The sequence below is a fragment of the Simochromis diagramma genome, unplaced genomic scaffold (genome assembly GCF_900408965.1).
Source record: "Simochromis diagramma unplaced genomic scaffold, fSimDia1.1 OVJJ01000753.1, whole genome shotgun sequence".
Classification (NCBI taxonomy): domain Eukaryota; kingdom Metazoa; phylum Chordata; class Actinopteri; order Cichliformes; family Cichlidae; genus Simochromis; species Simochromis diagramma.
Window position 1 is genome coordinate 10120880 of NW_024387523.1, and position 22406 is coordinate 10143285.

The 22406-nt window shown below is 42.2% G+C and overlaps 1 protein-coding gene across 6 annotated transcripts in view; it reads right to left on the bottom strand.

Annotated features, from left to right (window-relative positions):
• Positions 1–517: 517 nt before the first annotated feature.
• dtnbp1b (dystrobrevin binding protein 1b) overlaps positions 518–22406 on the bottom strand; it is a 66243-nt gene continuing 44354 nt past the window's right edge. For 4 of the 6 annotated variants that reach the window (XM_040021374.1, XM_040021373.1, XM_040021370.1 and 1 more), the window contains exons 2-4: positions 6808–6975; positions 4167–4310; positions 518–2689 (exon numbers count right to left, since the gene is read on the bottom strand). In XM_040021374.1, coding sequence (XP_039877308.1) covers positions 2352–2689; positions 4167–4310; positions 6808–6975 — 650 coding nt within the window. In that variant the 3' untranslated portion in view covers positions 518–2351. Of the gene's footprint in view, positions 2690–4166; positions 4311–6807; positions 6976–10357; positions 20960–22406 lie in introns of those variants that run through there. The other 2 variants (XM_040021375.1, XM_040021371.1) reach the window with 2 other exon arrangements.

The window sequence follows — 22406 nt, forward strand, 5'->3', positions numbered from 1 at the left end:
TTATTCTGAACTGTGAATCATATAAAGCTTTGCCAGCAGAATCCTGCTCCTCTCATCTGCTCCCTTTTGGGGTCACCACAGCGCACCAACTGCCTCCACCTCACCCTATCACTAGCATCCTCCTCTGTCACATGGACGCTCTGCATGGGGCTCAAAATGAGCATCACAGTTACCTGTTAAAGCGCACTGTTGTGTATCGACACAGACTCTTTACTGTTCACAATAAACCAAGGCATTCATTGATAGCCTCAAAAAGTCATTTTGAGCTCTTGTATTGCTTTCCCCCAATTTCCAGTTACCTTTTTTTTTTTTTTTTTTTTTTTTTTTAAACAATGAATATACACAGAAATTCAACTCACACAAAATAAAATATTTAATGATCCTTTCTCCCCTTATTAATAACGCTCTGTCTATTCTCTTACTGTGTTAGCTTTCCATTGTTAAATGGTAGGACTATAAAACAAGACTTCTTACTTTTCTTTTCTTACTGCTGTAACTCGGATGAAAATTAAACGACGCCGGGAGACAAATGTTTATTAGCAACAAGTCAGAAATTTTAGGCAAGGGAAAAAGAAGGAAGCAGTAATGCTGTCACATTGCACAAATGTCAACAACTGCAGACACAGAGGTCTGGATGCAGTTCAGTCTTCTGGACATTGTCCGGTGCATAGCACACTGTCCACAGCAGGGATTTGGTCCTCGTTCAACAGAAGTAGTTCACCCAGAGATCACATATCAAAGGAATGGCAAAGGGTAACTGTCCTGTATGTGTGTGTGTGTGGTAAGTCATTGTTATCATTGTACCCGATCTTCACCCACATGTCTGCTATACAATGTGTTTCAGAAACCACTGTCAGGTGCCTGCCTGCTATTAAGCTTTGTTTCTACTGGGTAATGGCACAAAACCATTTTGAACTAGTTTACATCCGACGTGATCGAGAAGACTTTAAAAACAGTGAAAGAAATACTTTTGGCTTTTTAGTTTCAGAAAGTGATAAAATATTCATCCTTTTTCTTCAGAAAAAAGCAATCAATAAGTACACTGCTCAAAAAAACATTAAGGGAACGCTCGAGCATCATAGTCGGTTGAACTTCAGTGATATAAGTCTGTCCAGCTAGGAAGCAGAAAGCATTGTGAATCCATTTCAGCTGCTTTGGTGCAAATCATAGTGATAACGGGTTTACCAGAGAGGCAACAACAAGACTACCACCACAAAAATCCTCTCTCCTTATCCCTCCTAATCCTCTAGTTTGTCTTTTTACTCCTTATCACAGCTGCTAGCATGAGGATCGTACCTCCAGCCTGTTCAGGTTGCACAAGCAGTCCGGCTCCTCCAGGATGGCAGATCTCAGGCGGATATACTTGAGCTGCACGGTGCCGGGCTCTGCACTGAAGCACATCGGGCCCTCGTGGAGTTTGTTTCTGACAGTTTGGTGAGAAACATGCACGAGTAGCTCAGCTGGAGGTCATTTTGCAGTCCTAGAGGAGCTGGACTGGAGAAAAACTCACTTGCAGCAAAGCTTCAAATGAAAGGAAAGAATGATATGCTGAGGTTTAAATGACTTTGTGTCATACCAAGTGATGATCGAGTGTTCCCTTCATTTCTTTGAGTAGTGCATCTTTGCATTTGTTGCACTAAAATGAATTGTGGAAGAGAAATTGCACAATTGAAAGTCTCATTTCAGAGCTTTAACCCCTAGAACAGTTTCATAGAGCACATACATGAGAAAACCTGTGCAAACAGAACCAAAGCTATCCCCGTGGTTTTACACACGTGGCGTTTATAAAGTATAAAATCTTTGGCGGGTGAATTTGCATGGCAACATTTCTTTTACAGATTAAAAACTGACTTCACATTTCTGACCTGCAGTTAGATTTTAAAAGCTAGCTTCTTTATTTTGGCCAAATGGGGTACTTTAGGCTCCACGCTTAATCTCCAACACAAGCAATAATGGGAAACACATGACAGCTGCAGTCTATAAGCGCAGTGAAGGATGGAGCATAGCAGAAGGGTCGTGTGGGTGATTTTTAGTGTGTTTCTATGTCCTCATTACTCAGTCGTTAATCAGTAACAGGCCTCGACATACAGCAGGAGAAACAAAGAAACAGAATCGCTAAGCCGTTCGATGACGTTATGCTGAAAAGGAAAAAAAAACCCTGTTTTACAAGATCAATTAGAATTGAAAACTGGCGTCTCTCAAGGTAAGGTCATGTGGCAGTTAGTGCACTGAGGTTGCACTTTCTATCATATGTTTCTCTGACATATGAGAGGAATATTAAGAACAAAGCCAATATGGTTCTGAGTTTGATTTGGCAGCTGTTGGGTGCTTGTGTCTCACTCCGCCTCTCCTCAAACCTCTGGCCTGCTTTCCTCACAGTCTTTGCTGGTCTGATCTTCGCGCTCCGCCCTGTCCACCAGCACCGTGTCAGGGTGCACCTCTTCTTCATCCAGGGTCACTACCACAGGGGGTCTTCTCCGCCTTCCTCCTCCTCCTGATCCCCCAACGCCCCCTCCTCCTCCTTGCTCACTCTCCTCCTCCTCTTCCTCCTCGTCCTCCTCCCCGGCCTCTGTGTCCTGGCTGGCGGAGTCAGTGCAGGTGGATGATAATGAAGAGAGCTTGTGTCGTAGCTCAGCCTGGGTGGGAACTTGGAGGCTGATCTCTGTGGTGAAGGACTCGACGTCTGGACCTGAAAGACAGGAGGGGAGAAGCGGGTAACTTCACACTTTGAACTAAAAAAAATTGTTCTTAATTTTTATGAACTTCTTAGTTTAAATAACAGTTAAATAAACAGAAATTAAATAGTTGACTTTGATAGGGTGGCAGGAGGACAGACAATAACTATGTCTCTGAGTCTGTGCGTAACTGGACCCACTTCCCTTAAATAACCCAAATAATTCTATTATTTATGGTTATTTATTATTTACTTGCTGTCTCAGGCCGAGGGCTGCTGCAGATAAAATGAGGCAACTGCTCTCGTTTCTTTGGAATGACTTCACAGCTTTAGTTCAAACTTGCAACGGACTGATCGACTGTAAACAGAAAGTGTAGCATCAGACGAAGAGGAACTCAGATGCTGAAGATTACTGACTGCAACAATATGTTTCCTCAGCAGATCTGGACAGATGCTGATGGTGCATCGTGTGTTACATCATGTGGTGTGCTTGTCAGATTTCTGCTTCAGTGAATTTGTTATGAATCACAGGCTGGCGACCTGTCCAGGGTGCACCCTGCCTCTTGCCCTACAATAGCTGGGATGAGCGGAAGTGAATGGATGGACGATCAGTGGGAAATTGCACTCACCTTGCACCTGACAAAGGGTTGGACCCCCTTTTACTTTCAGAAATGCTTTCAATTCTTCGTAGCACAGATTCAACGAGGCGCTGGAAACATTCCTCGGAGATTTTGGTCCATATTGACATGACAGCATCACACAGGTGCTGCAGATTTGTTGGCTGCAAATCCATGATGCCAGTTTCCCCTGAGATGTGATTTAAGTTACTTTGGTTGTTGGTGCCAGATGGGCTGGTCTGAGTGTTTCACAAACTGCTGATCTACTGGGATTTTCTGAAATAACCATCTCTAGGGTTTAGAGAGGATTTTCTGAAAAATAGGAAATATCCAGTGAGCAGCAGTTCTCTGGGTGAAAATGTGTTGTTGATCTACTTTGGTGATGGCAGAGGTCAGGATTGTTTCAAGCTGATAGGAAGGAAACAGTAATTCAAATAATAATAAACTTGAAGATGGGCTACAGTATCAGAAGACAACACCAGAAATGTTTCCAGGACCTTGCTGAATCTGTGCAGCGGAGAGTTAAGGCAGCTCTGAAGGCAAACGGGGTCCAACCCATTACCAGCAGGTGTACCTAATAAATCTTCAAGTGAGTGTATATCTCATGTCCTTTTAGGGTAAAACAACTGACAGTTGAACATCTGGACTGTACTTTTATGAGGGAACATATATCTGACATCAGTCCACGTAGTCTCAAATACAAATGCAGATATGTAATTTGTTGTAGATGAACCCGGGTGGTACTTTAATGCACAGTTTGAGAACGCTATCTCTAAGATTAAGTGAGTTTTATGCACTGAATCAAAAGCCAGTATAACAATAACCAGTCTGTTTACTTCAGGCTACGGCCATTCTTTGTGTGCACGGCTTCCGACCTGCAACAGGCGAGGCAGCGCTGTTGTCCTCTCCTCCAGAGTGCAAAAACACATCCAGAGCCTCGTGGTCAGACATGTCCATCAAATCCATCTGCTCCAGCATGTCCACATTCACCTCCATGGATGACATGCTGCCTATTGGTTCTGTACACAGCAAAAGGTAAATGAGGTATTAGCGAACACTGCAGCAGAACGCGGCAGCAAGAGCTGAGTCCAGCAACAGTGGGATTGTTTTTTTCTTGCAGAAGCAAATGGGCATGTTCAAGCTGGATGGCATTCAAAGTGGATAAGCTTGTATATAATGCATACAAACCATATTTGGTTTACCTTAACATCAAAAGCATGCCTACAGGAAATACCTGGAAATTCAGCATATTGAATTTGCAGGTATCGTTAACTGAAGTAACAACATTCTTCCCATGAAGGCTAAGAGTACTTCTGAAATGCCTGAATATTGCTTTAAAGTTAAAAATAGACATCGTGATTTAAAGCATGTGAAAGAGATTTAAAGAGATAGCTGACAAACTTGAGAAATCTGATTTCCTGAGGCGCTTCTTTCAGATTGCTGACGTTCTTATTATATATGAAAGCACAAATGTGTGGTTGTTGACAGCAAGGCAGCACATCAGAATGTTTAATGGGTCTAATGTTTTAATAGTCCACCAATACACAGATTGATTGGAAACTCCTGTTACACTACAGCTAAGCCTGGATTCACCGCCTTGCACAGGTGGGGAGGGTGGAGGGGGTTCTCCACCCTCCCCACTCACCACATCGTGATGTGCCACATGCGTCGTAAACAGCCAGTTGGTACACTAAGAGGATGAGGGGACGGGGTTGTGAGAGCATGAGGAAGAAGCAGCATGACTGGTTGTTGCAGAGCAGTGAGATAAGACGCCATTGGCTACCGTACCTCAAAGAAATGAGGAGAGCAGAAGAAGGGCGGCACAGGGAGGGAGAGCAGAATAAAAAAAAGAGTAAAGAAAGAGAAAAAAAAAAACAGAAGGGGAATGTTATTTCCCGTGGAGACTACCCCAAGGTCTCCTTGCCCTTTAAATAGTAACACAAAACACAAAAAGATCCCACACAGACACAGGAGAGCGCCGTCTTTTCAGATGCCTCAACTTGGGTAACTCGTCTGAATGTCCGCACGCGCACATTAAGTTTATATACACAGCGACTGTTGATGCGTACGCACAGAAAGTGAATAAATGAAACGAACACGTTTATCTCCTCTGCTCAGTGAGGACAGCAGTGGTGCTTTCTGTGACACGTTTCAGGCTCTGATCCTGCCTAAAGACTGCTCAGTGGGCCTCGGTGGGCCGGCGCTTCCATATCTGCTTTGTCAGCTACGCAGTCGCCTCCATAGTAGCTCTTCGGCCTCGTAAAGCATAGCATGAAGGATGTTTTGTTTCACTTTTAAAGCTCCGTTTCCTCCATGTAATAAATAGGCAAACAAACGGGAAGACACACACATGGATACACAACTGACAGCTGTGGTTATGTTATGTGAAAGTCTAGGTCCAGGAAGCACCACGTTGAGAGCATCGTTTCCATGTGACTGCCTCTAACATGCTCTTCTTTTAGCACCACCGTGACCTTGCCTAAAAGGTTCTCCTGCTGGGAAGGACTGTCTCTGCCTGCAGTGAGATTGCAGAGAGTGTGTGTGTGTGTGTGTGTGTGTGTGTGTGTGTGTGTGTGTGTGTGTGTGTGTGTGTGTGTGTGTGTGTGTGTAAGACCCTTGGGACTAGCTTTTGATGGCTCAGCGGCTTATGACATCTGCAGCCTCCCTTTCGCTCTCGGAGTCTCCAGCTGTATCTTTGCTCTTCAGTAGCGCCGCCCTGCTGTAGGGATTTACAGCTATATTAAGGGTTATGAGTTGTGTATTCATTGGTCATGGAGAGGTGTTGGTTTCAGATGATTTTTATTTTATTTTTTTAACCACTTTAAATATAAACATGTCCAGTCTTTTTGTACCACTAATATAAAAGAGCCAATACAGTGCTACGCTTCTTCGGGTAATGAGCTGTGACTATTCCGCTCACTGCACTGATAAAAAAGCCTTTTGAGTTTCAGTGAACGCTCCTTAAATCTCTTTCCTTTTGCTCCATCTCTCCCTCCGTCCTTACTTCTCCACAAGCTTCTCTAAGCCATTTCCAGGGTGATGTGGGGAGGAGGGCAGATGAGGGAAAGAAGAAGAAAAATCACATTACAAACACTGGCCAGTGGAGTCTGTAACATCTCTCAGCGCGGGGAGCTGTTTCTGCACATGCTTTGGGTATTTCAGTAGACGTTTGGCAGCAAATACATGGAGGCGCAGCGGGATTCTGTTACAATCCCAGAGTACGTTTATATATCATGGTGGCATCATTTAAAATGAAATGACTCTACTCGTGTGTTAAGTGACAGGCTCTCCTCGCTACGTAAAGCCATTATGACTCAATCTCATGATATGCGGTTAAAGTGTGAAGGTCTCAGCTGATAGTAAAGAAATGTATTGCATTCACCTTTAAAGAATTAGCACACAATACTACCGAAACCTGAAACCCTCAACATCTTCCTTTTGCGCTAAAGGCGACGGAGCGCTAGGAAACTAAACTAATATCAGAAAACGTCTGACCTTACCGCTCCTCCTCCTCACCTCGCCTCTCAGCAATCTGCAGGTAGCCGGTAGACAGGTACTGCTCCATGTCCTGCTGAAAGGCCTCCTCAAAGAACTTCTGCCTCTCTTTCAGCTTCACCTGGGGTGGCAGGCCCCCTCCTTGCTCCGCCCCGGGGACTCTCTGTGCGTGCTCTGCATCCAGCTCCACTAGAAACACATGAAGTGAGACAATGTAAGTACTACCAATCCACTGTGAACCAAAAGTGGATTTACATTTGCAGTGTAGCTATAGTCAGCTTTATATGGCGCAATATGACTTGAAGTTTAAATCTAACAGTCTCTGTAAGCTCATCCGTCCATTTTCTGGATGTCTTAGGCTCAAGGCCTACTTGCTGTGCGCTTCATTTTCTGTTCCAAAATGTTTTACTGTTAATGACTCATCACACAGGAGAAAGGATGCCAACTCACGCTCATCAGTCTTTATGGGAGGCTAATGATGAGAACCCTGGTATTACCGAAAATGCCCATCTTTCTGAGGTCTACCCTCCTCTTTACCTCCAAACTCTGTCTCCTTTCGGTTTCACAGGAGGGCACACACTCAGTGGAGTGCACATGAGGGTAAACCTGCCGACTGTATCCTGAGCGGTACTGTAGCATCAAAGGCGAGGCTCAGAGCTCTGAATCTGACACAAATTGGGGTTTAGATGAAAAGGGCCTGTCATATACTGAATGTTTGACTTTCTGACTTTTCAGACTGGCTGTGATTGGCCCGAGCAGCCCGCTCGGCCATCTCCCGGAAGCTGAAAATGTCTCACGGTGGAGGAGGAGGATAATTCACGTTTTGGAAGTTGGAATCACAATTTTCAGCTGCAACGCCCCCTCAGGTCAGATTTCACACTTGGAAAGCCAGTGAAGCCACACCAATCTCAACTTTGAAATTAAAGACTGTAAGAAGTAAGCGTAAAAAGCAGCAAATGTGTAAAACGTGTGCTCTGTACTACCCCCGTTATGTATTTGTGATTCAGTAAATAAGCCATACACAGAGCACGGACCAGACTCTAATGTGCTGCAGCTGTGTTTTTACTTCTTCTTCTTTTTTTAATGAGGAATAAGAGCTACTGCGTTGTACTCCAGGCATTCATAGTGATGGATGAATGGCTCCACCTTGCTAGGAAGCAGAATAGAGCCTGTTTTTCCGACTGCTGTTACTGGAACACGGTCAACTCTGGAGTACAGGGCGATATCCGACATCCAGCTTCCAATGTCTATCAATGTCCTTGTTAAGGTAATAGGTGTTAAACCCCTTTCACACTCTCAATAAGTGTAAAATAACCCCAATAAGATTTTGTGTAGACTCTCCATCATCCAGGTTGTGGTAATCTAAGGAGCTTGGAAAGAAAAGCCACTGAGAAGCTTCTTCAGTCACATTTCTTTCCAAGCTCTTTAGATTAACACGATAAGGTATTGTAAGCGTGATTAACTACTAATAACTATATAGCACATGCATATGCTAATCTAAACAAAAACACTAAAAGTTACATTAAAAAAATAGCATGAAATGGTGAAATGAGGAACAACTTCTTACACACTTTAAGTGCGTATGATTGTCTCAAAATATGACATTTCATATGACGTGTTAGTGACGGTGTTAATGAAACATATGTTTTAACTAATAGGACATTTTTATATCTGAAAACCTGATTAAACTAATGCTTATTACAATGACTTCAATGTAAAGTTTTACAAATGTTAGTATCTAGACTTGTTTTAAGGTCGGATGCTGGATAAGACCAGGTTAAGGATTAGTTTTAGGGTTTGCAGTAATAAGTACGTCTCCAGGAAGCAAATTTAAGCTAATTTAATGTCTAGTGATGAGGGGAAACATGATGCTGTGTGCGTGGGCACTGTGGCAGCCTGGGGTCTCCAACTGGCTGTCTCTTTAGTTCTCTGTTCTCCTGCTGATAAATGACAGCATTATATAAGCCCCCCCCCCCAAGTAACTACTATGGCAAGATGCCAACGCATGTACAATGGGTGACATATATCTTTGATCCTGGTTTAACGTAGACAAAAACCATCAAATTGAATCAATGAAGGCTTAAAAAATGAATTTAATGTCAAAAATCAGTGAAGAAATTTGACACTGATGCTCACAGTAAACCTACAAAGACTGACATCTGCTACACTGTCCATCACGAGTGCATTTGCAGGATTTCGTGTGTTTCCTAAACACAAGTGCACTCCTCGGCTGCGACACGCAGTATATTTGCACATGCGTCCTTCTGCTCGAGCACCAGACCTCAGTCCTGATAAAACACACTGTGGCTTGCAGCAGATGGACACGGACACACACACAAGGACAAAAAAGAACAATGAGATCCCACCAGAGCTCTCGCACACAGCAACAACCCTGGGAGAGTTGGAAAAGAATAGCTCTCTCTCTTTCTCTGTCGTTCCTCATTCAGTGTCTAATTTATCTCATTTATCTGACAACTTGTCTTTGTCCCATTACTCCCTCATCTTTCCCCCTCAACTCGCTGCTGGCTGCGATGCATGTGTGTGTGTGTGTGTGTGTGTGTCTTGTAGAGACTGCTCTATTAGATAAGGGGCCTCAGGGAAGCTTTGTTAAGATTGTCAAGCATTGTGTGGGGTTAGTAGCAGGAGACCGAGCAGGAGTAAGGGAGAAGCAGGGCAATGCATTTAGGTATAATTAGGACATGTGGACAGAAGGCATTACCAATAGAGCAGGATCCCGTTTTTTTAATCACTCCGTCTCTAATCTAATTCTCGATCCATTATTAGCTTCCCCTGACTATTTATTTGCATCATCTATGTACCTGCTGACTGAATGCATCCATCTGTTTGTCTGCCTGCCTACCGGTGGAAGCTTATTATTCCTTTCCCCGTCAGATCCGCAGACAAAGATTTTTGAGAACTGCCATGAAAGTCATGATTCCCGAAAGGTTCAAATATAAATCAGAACATAAATATACTCCAATATGGCGTACACTGTGATGGTTTATGCCAGTGCTCCCACCTCAAAACACTTAAATGAAAACCACTCTACTTTTAATGAAGACCTCTTTTGTCATCTTTCTAGGCCTTCATCCCTCCATTCACCCCCACCGGTCTTCTTCCATCACTGCTATATACCAGACAACCGTATCCTGCTACGCATGGCACTGTAGCTGCAGGGACTATTTTTAGCTCTCGCTCATTTAGCCTGCAGGATTAAGTTTGTGCTGATGAGTTTAGTAGAAGAGCACAAGTCATTAAGTCCCAACAAATTTCTGAAGCCGTGCCGCACATACGGACATAGTATACAAATGTGCACGCTGGCATCAGATGATTCACGCGTGCAAAGGTGGGCTCGTGGGGATGATTCTGAGCCAACAGCATTATGTTAGTCATAGCATATGATGTCGAGTAATATAACGATTTTATTTAAAGAAATGGATTCTGTGGCACTTGCATCACTGCAATCTAAAACGGCACAATCTCCAAACATCTTAATCAGACAGAGAGCCACCAATCATTTTCCTGCAGCAGATTACGACATGAACATGAAGTGCAACATCGACTTTACTACCTGACGGCGCATCGGTTTCCACAATCATCGTTCAAAAAAACAAAAAAAGGGCCAAGAAAAGTGTAACTATCCCCTCACACGCTTTCTCTTTCTCAGCTGCACAGGAGGAAACAGCGCACTTTAAATCACGTGCTCCAAAAAGTTTGGTGTCTTTCTCGGTTCTCCGGTGTGCAAAGCAAATCCACAGAGACTCAGTCTTCTTGTTCAGATTCAATACGATGTGTGAATTTCAAATCATCTGCTTTCAGAGCTACAGAAACATCTGTTCGTGCTCTACAAAATGCAGGAAGCAGAACCCACAGGAAAAGGGGCTGGTGTGTCAGGGTGTGTGTGGCTGCACGCATGTGTGTGTGTGGATGCTTGTGTGGGCGACTGTGCGTGTGAGTCTGTGTGTGTGTGTGTTTTTAATGTACCTACTCCTTATTGACAATAAACTCCACTACTGTGATAAAAACACAGTCTGCACTTTATTTGCTTTATGTTTACAAGTGTGCGGTATTCTTTTATATGGCATGTAAACGTGCACCCAAATATGGAAGTGCACTATTTTTGTCCCCCTTTTTTTAACAGCTATACTGTTAGAAGTAGCTAAGAAGTGTCTGCAGGTGAAAACTAAAGAGGCCGACGTGCCACCGAGGCCAATTAAAGTCTTTAGGATTAAAATCAAGCTCTAGATGTGACCAAACATTCATTTTCTCACACCCTAGTTCGAGAAAGCAAGTGTTCATCATGCAGACTTGGTTAGCTCGATCTGTTTTGAGGCTCAGTGCTAAACTGGGCTCACATTTTTAAAATAGGGTTTTTTAATTAGAGAGCTTTCAGAATTCTCTTTGGTGAGACTCCTTAGGTAAAAAGAGCATTCAGACAGAGCACAAACACAGTAGCAGCGATGATAAGCAACTCTTAAAGAAACCTTTTCAAATGGAAATATGTCTTTTTGTAAATCATCAGCAGCCAATTCAAGTCCCGGCTGAGGCACTCATTTACACTTTGGTGTGCACTTCACACATCAGGTGCTGCCTTTGGGCTTTGCCAGTGAAGAGGGGGTTAGGTTTGAAGCCTAAAACGGACAGATGAACGGGTAAACGGATGAAGGTGTCTGTGGACTTGCTAGCCAGCTTGCCTGTGAGGCCTGCCTGGGACTGGAGCCATCGTTTATGCACCGGTCCTCGGAGGCTTCTATATACGCGTTTGCATGAGTGCGAGGCGCTAGAAAAGCAGAGTGATACACAGGAGGACATGAAGAGAATGCAGGAGTGGCAGCGAGATGCAGAACGTGTGGGTGGGAAACGTTTTCATCCTTGTGTTCCAGCTTTTCTTGGAGAGAGATGACAGGAGAACAGGGGCATGGCTACAGGGCACGACCTTAACGGCAGTGCTGGAGATGCCACATAATGTAAAACTGAAGTGCAGTATTCCTATATGAAGTCAAAGTCTGTGTTACCTTTATGAAAATAACGGTTTCATCTACTCCGAGACGCTACAGATATTTAAAAAAAAGCTGCATTTTAGTTCGTCATAACAAAGCACTGGTGACATTTTTCAACCATGAATAAAACTCAAAGCACAAATGATCCGCCCCCCACCCTCCTCTGTTATTTTGATTAGAGCTCAAAGAATCCATCCACGATCTCATTATGGCCGTTTCGCACACTTTACATCACACTGACTCGCTAAACAGATCAAACATTCAATATATCTGATGTAAAACCGTCCCCGTTTCATCTGTCACGTTAAATTAGCCGTCTGGTCTCACATGGATTTGTTTCCGTTTGCTTATAAAGGCCTAATATTTCATTCTGAGACAGCAACACACAGCCTGAACACCAAGAGGCAGGGCTGACAGTAGAGACAGCCACTGCTTCTTATTCTTCTTCTTAAGCCCTGCTCCCTCAGCCGTGGTATTTTTAGATTCTGTGCGCCTCGCTATATCTCTCAAGTGTTCAGGTTTCCGCCAAAGGCAGCCCCCGTGATGTAAATAAAACACATATAATGACTACCTTCTCTCTCTATGTGGCTCAAGTGTGACCTCACCATGACTGGATGATTTGTTTGTATTCTGATGCTGTTTAATGACTGCTGGCTTCTAATAATCTAAGTTGCATTGTTGGTTGATTTCCACATGTGCATGCACTCTGCAGGCTTCGCTGTTACTTCCTTTATCTTTAAACAGCTCAAGCTCACTGTTACCACCCTTACTACTCCCACATGTACACAGGCATGCAACTCTCTACGGGTCTCGTTTGTAATTTACTTCTTCTTTCGTGTCTAAAAAGCGACTGTGGCGGCTTCATGAAGTTCCTCTCAGTCAAGTGCTAACAGCTTTGAAGCAGTTTCATCTTATCTGCTGTTTACAGTACATAACATACATGACAATAAATAAATAAAACGTGTCATCTGATTAGGATATAGCAGAGTTCCAAAACGACAAAACTGTGTGCATGTGTTAGGTGTCTTGCATATCGACAGCACGTTTTAAATGTAATTTTCAGCCTCCTACAGCCTTTAATCATTGCGGTAAGCTTTCGCAATGATTAAAGTGTTTTATTGAGAACTTTTGGCTTCAGGACACGAGATTCAGATTGCAACTGCAGCTCTTTCACCGTCTCTGATATTTTGAAGAACAAGCCTATTTATCTTCCTGCAATATTACATTTTTTCCCCTCCAAAAACGCTCCACGTTTGCTGCTGGCCCTAATTTACACAGAAACCTAACTGAACCGTGGAAAACTGATGAATATGGTTATAAAGTGTGTGTGGCCCATTCTATTACCAACCAGGGAAATTCATTTGGAAAATGATATTGAATCATTGTGCGGCTTTTGTGACACATTAACGTTTGGAGCATTTTGCTACTGCTCCTGAAATGTTTTCGCGAGAGGGCCGCGTTGCCGTGTGGGCTACACTGTGGAGTACACGCTGCGTGGGGGAGTTTACCACGTTATTTTCATGCTTTCATAATCTTACAGTGGGCAATTGATTTCTTTGTGGTTTTTTTGTTTACTTTCAACTGAAAAAAACCTTTAGATTCAGTATTTTGAAATGTTACTGTGCACAGAATAAATATGAGGTGGAACAGAAAAAAATGGAGTACATGTATGGAGAAAGTGTGTGTGACTAAAATGGACTGGAATACTATACTTAAAAGCATCTTGGATGGGGATGCTGTATGGAAACACAAAATTAAATCCTCTTCTACAGAACCTGTTACATCTGCACTGCCCAAATTTTGGATCAAGTTTCGGGCAGATGTCTCATTCCCAGCTCTTTTCCCTCCCCATAAATCACAAGTCTCCGTCACAGATTCAAAATATTTACAGTCAATTTGTCTCTGCTAATATGCCAATGTACTGGCATACAAACACAACTGTTACTTTACTCACTAGGCATTCACAGCTGGCGAGCACGCAGAAACTAGTTTTCACTGGTTTGTAATCAAATAAGTGTTCGCAATGATGCAGCAGCCTCAGTCGCTGATGGGTATCTAATGAGGGGCCTCTCTGAGACAAAATGAAAACAATAAAACACAGTGTATGAGGCAGGAACGTGTTGTGCTGTAGATTTTTTTCACTGACTTCTCCTGGGCTATTTAACATATTATTGAGTCTTGAGCTACGCTCATTTCTTTATATTTTACTTCCAAGGACTCAGACTTTCTTGTCATTTTTTAATATAATCTTGAGCAACAGTTCTTCAGGCTTTCCAAGGGTCTTTTAAAGTTGTTTTTTTTTCTCACTGGATGCTTTTTCTCTCATTTTCAGTCTAATCTCATTCTTTTGGTCATTCCCCAAAACTCATGGCCAAGTCAGGATAAGAACATAGACTGTCTGCTAAATCGATAGCCTTGCTTTCACGCTGAGCTCTCTCTTCACCACAACAGACTGATACAGGTTCTGCTTCACTGCTGCATCCATCTGTCAATCTCCTGAGATTCTCTAGCTCTTACACTTGGGGAAGCAATTTCTCCCTCTGGTTCTCAACTTTAACTGGGAAAGGGTCTGACTTACTGCCACCATTGTTCTTGGCCATCCAGTTCCTGTACAGGAACTGGATGGCCAAGAACAATGGGCCAGTCATCCATACTCCCAGAGAACCCCCACAGGATGCCCTAAGGAACACAGTCGAATGCCTTCTTCACATCCTCAAAACACATATAGGTTAGGCGGGCAAACTCCTGTGCACTCTTAGACAACCTCAAGGGTATAAAGAGATGATCCAGTGTTCAACAACCAGAGCAAAAAAAAAACAACCTTTGTTCTTCTTGGGGCCCAAAGTTCAACTAACGGGCAGACTCGCCTCTACAGCACCCTAGTGTAGACCTTCCCAGAGAGCAGGAGTGCAATGCTCCTGAACTTGGAGCACCCTTTCCAGTCCCCTTCTTAAACCGTCATCCCAGTCTGACAATCCAGAGGCTTGATTTCACGTGATGCTGCAGAGGCGTGTCAACCACGACAGCCCAACAACATCCAGACCCTTGAGGAACTCAGGGGAAAATCACATCCACCCCAGGGCCTAGGCCACCGGAGAGCTTTTTGGCTACTTCATTGTCCACAGTGATGGGCGACCCCTCGTCCCCAGACTTCACTAAAGTAAGCATGTCAGCGGGATCAAGGAGATCCTGGAAGTATTCTTTCCACCACCTTACTATATCCACCGTTGAGGTCATCAACACTCTGTTCCCACTGTATATAGCATGAGCAGGAAACTGCTTCCCTCTCCTCCCTGAGTAGCTGAGAATAGATCCCCAGCCTTGAAATTAAATGGTTGCGTTGTCCACATGAATTAAGATGGCACACATTAATGCTCTTGTCAGTGTTTCTGTCAGTAACCAGTAGAATATTGAATTAAGTGAGAGTATCAACAAACATTTAATCAGTTTTCCTAGCTACACATGTAACCAGGCAACTGCACACCAACATATAAGGCAAAGCTCTGTAGGAGGGCTTTTTGCCTCCTGCTTAGTCATTCACAGTCTAAACTCTACCAGAAAACAGGACATTTTTCATTCCAAAAATGGCTTAACGTTCCAGAGACCCCACGTAGACTGTAATGGTGTAGTAAACGGCCCTAATTGATGTGAATAATTCTTTTTGACTGATTCCACATTGAAACACATCCTTAACTAATGTGACAAAACAGCGAGCTGCCATTATTATTTACCTGCTTTACTGTTTCCTGTCAATTAGTCACATAAAAGGAACAAGAGACAAATTGCTTAGACAGGCAGGAATATGTGCAGATACCCACATGAATACGCACACACTCTTTAATAGAGCGAATGGGTCACGACTAGGCCTGGCAGCAAATCAGAGGTGTCAGCTACTGTAGCAGCCCAACGATTCACAGCAGAAGGCTGCACGCTGGAATTAGGAATGTACCAAGTGAGAGGGGTGAAGGTTACATCTGTAAATGTGAGTCTAACCTTGCAGAATGTGTTCGGATAAGGCTGAACATGCACTGAGCTTTTGTTAAAATGTCCTTTAGGTGTCAACTTTGTGCGAATGTACTGTGTTCTCTGAAAAGCCACCTGTTACAAAAATAAGACAATTTTTCAAATTACTAGAATTAGTTACGAGTTATCAACTCAACTCAAACTGTCCTCCCCAGCTTTAAGGTTTGTGATGGTTAAATATTGGAAAAACTACACTATATACACTGCAGGAGATCTTGCAAAGACTCAACCCTTTAAAGCGTGAACCATTAAATTAGATTGTTTTGGAAATGGAGTGTTTACTGAACCTACTGATACCTTTGTAAATATTGAACAAATGTAAGATTGTATATGAGTCTTCATTTGTATCATATTTGCAACAGCTGGCAATTTTTTTGCACTTTGAACATGTATTGTGCAATTTATTTAGAATTTTCAGGAGGATAACTAAAATCACACTGATGTAGAAATCTCAAAATCTCTAGGTTTTAAGGGGTAAAGCCAGAGCTGTCAGAACCTAGATGGCTAATAAAGTACTATCTTTGAAATAACTGAAGCACCAGCAGTATCAACTGTTAATGATTTGAGGGACTGAAAATAGCTACAGTCCAGGTAAAAAAAGAAAAACAGTCCAAAGCATAACCAGAGTATTAAATGCTTAAATAAAAGTATCTACGTGTGTGACATACGTATGAGCACAGACCGTTTGTTGAAAGCTGAAAGACAAAGACGCACATCCCAATGCAAACGCAGAAACACACATTACCACCCACAGATGCAATTATATAACATGACACATGAAAGGATGCGTTTACTATTTCACTTTTAATCTGACTTGGCACAATAGTGAAGAAAGACAACATGCATTAGGCTTTATCTGCATAATTATCTGACAAACTCCATGTTCATCATGTGGTATTCAGCTGACTCTGTGTACAAAACTGTCTTGTTGCTGCACAGATACAGAGAGCTTCAGCTCTGGGAGGTCCTTTTTGTTTTCTTCTGCGACTATGAAGTTAAATATTTCAAAAATCTAAATGTTATCATCTAAAGAGCCTGAAGCAGCATGTATGAGTATGCACAAATGCACTGTATGCACAGAATATGAAAAGATATTAATATATTTTAGCTGACAGCTGACATTTTCAAATGCATTCCTACTGCTGTAAGGCATCTGGCCTCTTTAAATGCGTACATTCAATACTACATGAAGTCATGCAACAGGCATGCTTAAAAGGACCAAGTTTACACCAGCAGGGCAACAAAATAGGGTCAACCACAGAGAATTAAAAAGCATATGGGACATATCCAGCATATAATAAGTCATTTTCTACACAGTCTATTGTCAAATTCTAACAATCTGTTCTTGCCTTTCTTCAAACTGCAGCTTTGTGAACCACAGTTACACAAGACCACTATATATAGTTTACATGGCCTTGAAACATTCTTCATATCTGGTGAAAGAGAAATGCAATGAGAGGGAGAAAGAGTTGTTTTATCTGACAACACCTGACAGCTCGTCTAGCTCCTCACAAGCATGTCAAACTACCCGCCTCACACAATCTGTTAAAAAATAACATTCTCGTTTGCCTACAAAATGCACTGCCCACACGAGCACTCATCACGCTCTCTGATGCAGATTTTGCTGACTGCATCGAGCCTGTCTTTTATACCGAACGCCCGGTGTGATATAATGCTCGCGACAGGTCTGAGAAATGACGCTTCCTAGTAAGTGGATATTGAATTCTCGGGCTAATCAGGATTTGGCAGTTCCAGTCTTGCTTCGTTTGCAATTTTAAATGCTGCTAAACACATATTTTCAAATGGAGATTAACTGTGTCTTAATGAGTAATAAAAAATTACATTTCCCATACTCTTCTCTGTGCACAGAGATAAATATGGGACAAAGAGACTTCCTGCTCTGCCAAATAAATCATTTATCAGCCAGTCGGCTCTTAGCAATTAACAACGAGGAGCTGAACTACGGTGGACACAAATGACACCTCGACAAAGGCTTAGCACATCTGCTCACGTAGTATGGCTATGTCATGCTGTACTGTTCGAAACAGATAAAAAAAAAATTTACCCGTCTCCCCGGGAGACAATTAAAAAGGCTTACATCACAGAAACCTCTGAACTCTTAACAGAGGCCGAAAGAGCGGGTGAAAAGAGGAGGAAAGAAACGGAGGATGAGGAGCGTTTTCTAGTGCGTTAATTGCTTGCCTTGAAGGGAGCTTTTATCACACCAATAAGAGTGATGTCTTTTTTAATGATGGGTAAAGTGGTAATGACTGGGTGTAAATTGGGAAACCTAGCCAACCTGACCCTTGCAATTATAAAAAGGCAGTTAAAATCTCTGGAAGACTGCACTGACTAAAATACACAGCAAAATCACTGACCACATGCCCTGCAGCATTTTTTTTTAATGCTGATATTGTGAACATGCAAAAGCTAGAATATTACAGTTGGACTGTAGTTGGGTTAAATCAACTACAGTGCTTGTAGATTATTTGGGATTCGTGAAAATAAATAGATGCATGTTGCTCATATATTTAGAATCTGTACACAAGCAGAGTTTGTTTTGGGCCATAAAATATGCGAATATTTTACATTTCATGCAGGCTTTGATGCATTATGCAAGGGTGTCCTCTTTTTTCTATGCAATTACAGTCTTACTTCAGCAAAACACAACCGCAAGTGTTCAGTGAAGACGTCACTCCAGAATGACCTATTGACCCTTTCCATGATTATTCCCTATTTTACAAAGCTGATGAAAGGGAGGAGACGCGTATAGGTGAAAGAGATTTTGGGATGACATGCATCTGAGCCTTTCAGCCAATTTTGCAGAAACTCTGCCCCACTGCTGCACAAGTAGACTTAAAGGGTATACCATACGTGATGAATAACACCTTCTAAAACACATGTCATTTTGCCAGTATCCCCAATAAGAGTACAGACTTGCCCGCTACAAACAGCTGCATGTGCTGTAACATAGCAATCAAGTGAGAGACAGTGTGGAGTTATACATGCATAACAAGTACAGCATCAAACACAGAACCAGTGAAGCATAAGCACAATGTGGGATGACTTGAGCATAAAAATGTAAAAATCGTCTTACAAATAGATGTGCAAAGTTTCAAGTGGAGCCAGTGCATGCTTCAGTTTAAACCCCTGACACGGCTGTCTCTTTTTAAAACTGTCTAGAGCTTATATTATAACATAAGGGGCGTGAAAAATCTGCAGTGCGCTGACTTTTGGGCCTGTGTTATGTGTGTCTATACATAACAGAGTTGCCACACCATGCAAAAAAGGCTCACACACATGTTCTCTTTGATGAATTTTTCATCAGAACTCATGTCAGTGCAAGAGCGGGAGCGAGTGTACTGCAGGTCTTTTCATTTAGAGATGCTGATAAATGATAGATTAGTTTAAAGACAAACAGTCGTGCTCAACCAGAGCAGGTGTTCTGACATATACGCAACATGGTCTTTTTATTATTTAAAGTTTGCATATTTTTCTGTCGTCACCTGAATTGAGAGACAAGTGCTTTTGATGAGAGGTGGAAGCGAGAATGCAATACATTTTTACAGTAAGGTAAATATAAACTGCATTTGAGATTTATCTATGTATGTTTCGGTTAAAGTCTTTATGTCCAAGAAGAACACAAACTGAAGGTCGTGTGAGACCATAATGTGTTATTTTGTGTAATTTTCAGTTGATGAATTTCCTTTTTACGGGTTAAGAAGCTTTCTTTCATGCTTTCTTTGTAGGAGCCCATGCTAACGCAAACACATAAAGGTCTATGAATAACTGTGGTAGAAATGTGTGCATATAAACCTGGGTTGAGAGGCAGCCACGTGGGATAATGCAACTATTATATAAATATATACAAAAGCGACTCCTTTATATCTCAAGAGCTGCTCTGCTGTCATCTTGTGATGACAGAGTAAACGAGAGGCAGGCTGAGATAATCTGTCTGTATATATGAGTGTGTGTTCCAGATAAGATTCATGTTGTGGGAATCTGTTTGTGTTTACACAGTGACACCATGGACCCATGCATCTTCTCAACGGGGACAAAAAGCAAGTCCCCATAAATTTATTTATTCAGTTTTAAAGGGCAAGACTTGTTTTAATTTGAGGATCAAGTCAGATTTAATTTATAAAATTAGGCAAGTAGTATTTATGGTTAAGGATGAAATGGAAGTCAATGTTTGTGTGTATTCGTATTACTGTCACATGCGGGGGCTTGAACCTGACCACTCACCAAGTTATGGGGACAAAACTGAAGTCACTGTGCGTCGAGGCTGGTTTTTGAGCGTTAGGTTGGAATTTTAAGCATGAACTGATCACACCGAAAGCGACGTGGATGAGGATTTCAAAAAAACCTGACAGCTGTGTTTGTTTTCCCGCTTGAACTGAGGTCGAGGCAAAGCGCTCACCTCGTCCTGCATTGTAGAATAATGTAGACATAGCAGCTTCTGCATAATTCACTGCAATTTCCATTTCAATGACATTTTGATGTCACTGCAAACTTGCAGTGTGAGCAGGTCCATAAGCAGAAATGAAAGGCTATGTTCCTAAACAAAACAGTTTCAGCCTGTAGGGCTGATGTTATTGACACAGTTACGATGCACTGCTCTACATATTGACACTGAGGTGTCATAATAATGAAGTGAAACTCAAAAGGTATTTTACGAACACTGTCGTGCCAGTTCTCTTTTTTTCAGTTCCCTGGGTTAACTGCTGAGCAGAGAGCTCATGTCTTCATCTGTGCTGAAGTCTTACACTAAACAGTTCAAGGGTGTTTTTCTCACACTGACAGAGATATCAGAAGCTATCAGCAACATCTCTTTGTTTTTGCTAAGCTCCAGTTCCTCTCTGTCACTGCTTATTTTTCAAGTATTCTCTTCATCCCTCTTTTGTTGCTCTTGTCTGTCGTTCACATCCTCATTTATTTGCAGTCATGGTGTGCACATGGTGTCCCAGCATGAATTGTAAAAGCCTAATCTTGGCCACAGTATTTGCACAATGATGACATAAAACTGCACATATAAAGCCCCTCTGGCATTTATTACCCCAAACTGTACTTCGTTGTTTGATTATCTTTTCTTTTTTCCCAGTGTTTCACTTTCTTTTGCCCGTGGCCTGGTGCAGTACCATCTATTTAGAATAGAATAGAATAGAATAGAATTCAACTTTATTGTCATTGCACATGCACAGGTACAGGGCAACGAAATGTAGTTTGCATCCATCCAGAAGTGCTTTAGTAATATAGATATATTACAATATATATTAGCAATAATATAGATATGTGAGTAATTTAGTACTGTATGTCCCGCGGCTGTTAAGAGCAGTGTTGGGTAAGTTACTTTAAATGAGTAACTTAGTTACATTACTAGTTACTTCTATCAAAAGTAACTCAGTTACTTCAAGTTACTCGTTACTTTCAGAGTAACTAGTTACTAGGGAAAGTAACTTTGGTTTTACTCAGAATTCTCTTGTTAATGTGTTGCTTCCGTAACTGGATACCCAGCCAGATTGCCAGTCTTCTAGCTTGCTTACTTGCCACAAGTGCACTGTGCCACCTACCAATAGAAAGGAAAAAATAATGTGCACACTTCCACGAGAGAAATCCCACGTCTGATTCTATCCTAGCCTGCTTTTTACATCCAACACAAAAACTGCAGTCGTGGTGCTTTCGATTGTACTCAGAACTCGGAAATTCTGCCTTCCGAATAGGAAGATGTAGGCAACACCAGACTGCAGATGAGCTGCATACAGAGCTGGACTGGGACAGAAAATTGGCCCGGAGAATTTGACTAGAGACCGGCCCACCATTATAGGAAAAATCATAAAGCCTTTGAATGAAAATAAACACTGTTGTGACAGTGATGTACACTGTTCTGATGGTATATATGGATCAATCTATCAATCATTTGTTGTAAGATTCAGATAATTATTTATTAAAAGCTAGACATTTTAAATGAGAATAAGAAATTATTTCTTTGTGCCCCCCTTTCCCTGTTAATGCCCTACCTGCCCCCTGGCAACACTTTGCTAGACCCGCCCCTGCACAGTTACCAGCTGTCAGCTGCTTAGAAAAGGATCCTGGTGTTATTTGTCTCTCAGAAACAGTTCATAACTTCCCTTCAACTCATTCATGTCACCTAAAAGGTAAACCTGTTTCTCCATCACAGCTCTGATGATCCAGTAAGGACATCTCCTGGTTTCATCTTCATGTTTCCCTCTCATCACATAACCAAACCATATCATGACCAGCGGGTTTACAGCTGTGGCTCCAGCAAACATCAGCTGATACTAGAAATTAATATTAAATAAATTCTAACAACAGCTGATCAAGCTTAAACGTGCTGCTGTTGTTTAGCCGCGACATCCGCTGGTTTCCTCTTTCTGGCGCAAAGTGGGCGATAAATAAACAAGAGAGAAAAGCAGATCAGCTGATCATTGATCAGTTTCATGATTGAAGTAGCAACAGGAGAGGGAGAGTGAGAGGATGAGAGAAGAAGAGGCAGCTGTGCAGCGTAAACACAGAGTAACTCCAGCTTTGTGTCTTTTTCATTGTAGCTGAAGTCCGGGACAAACTGTTCCTTTTCAC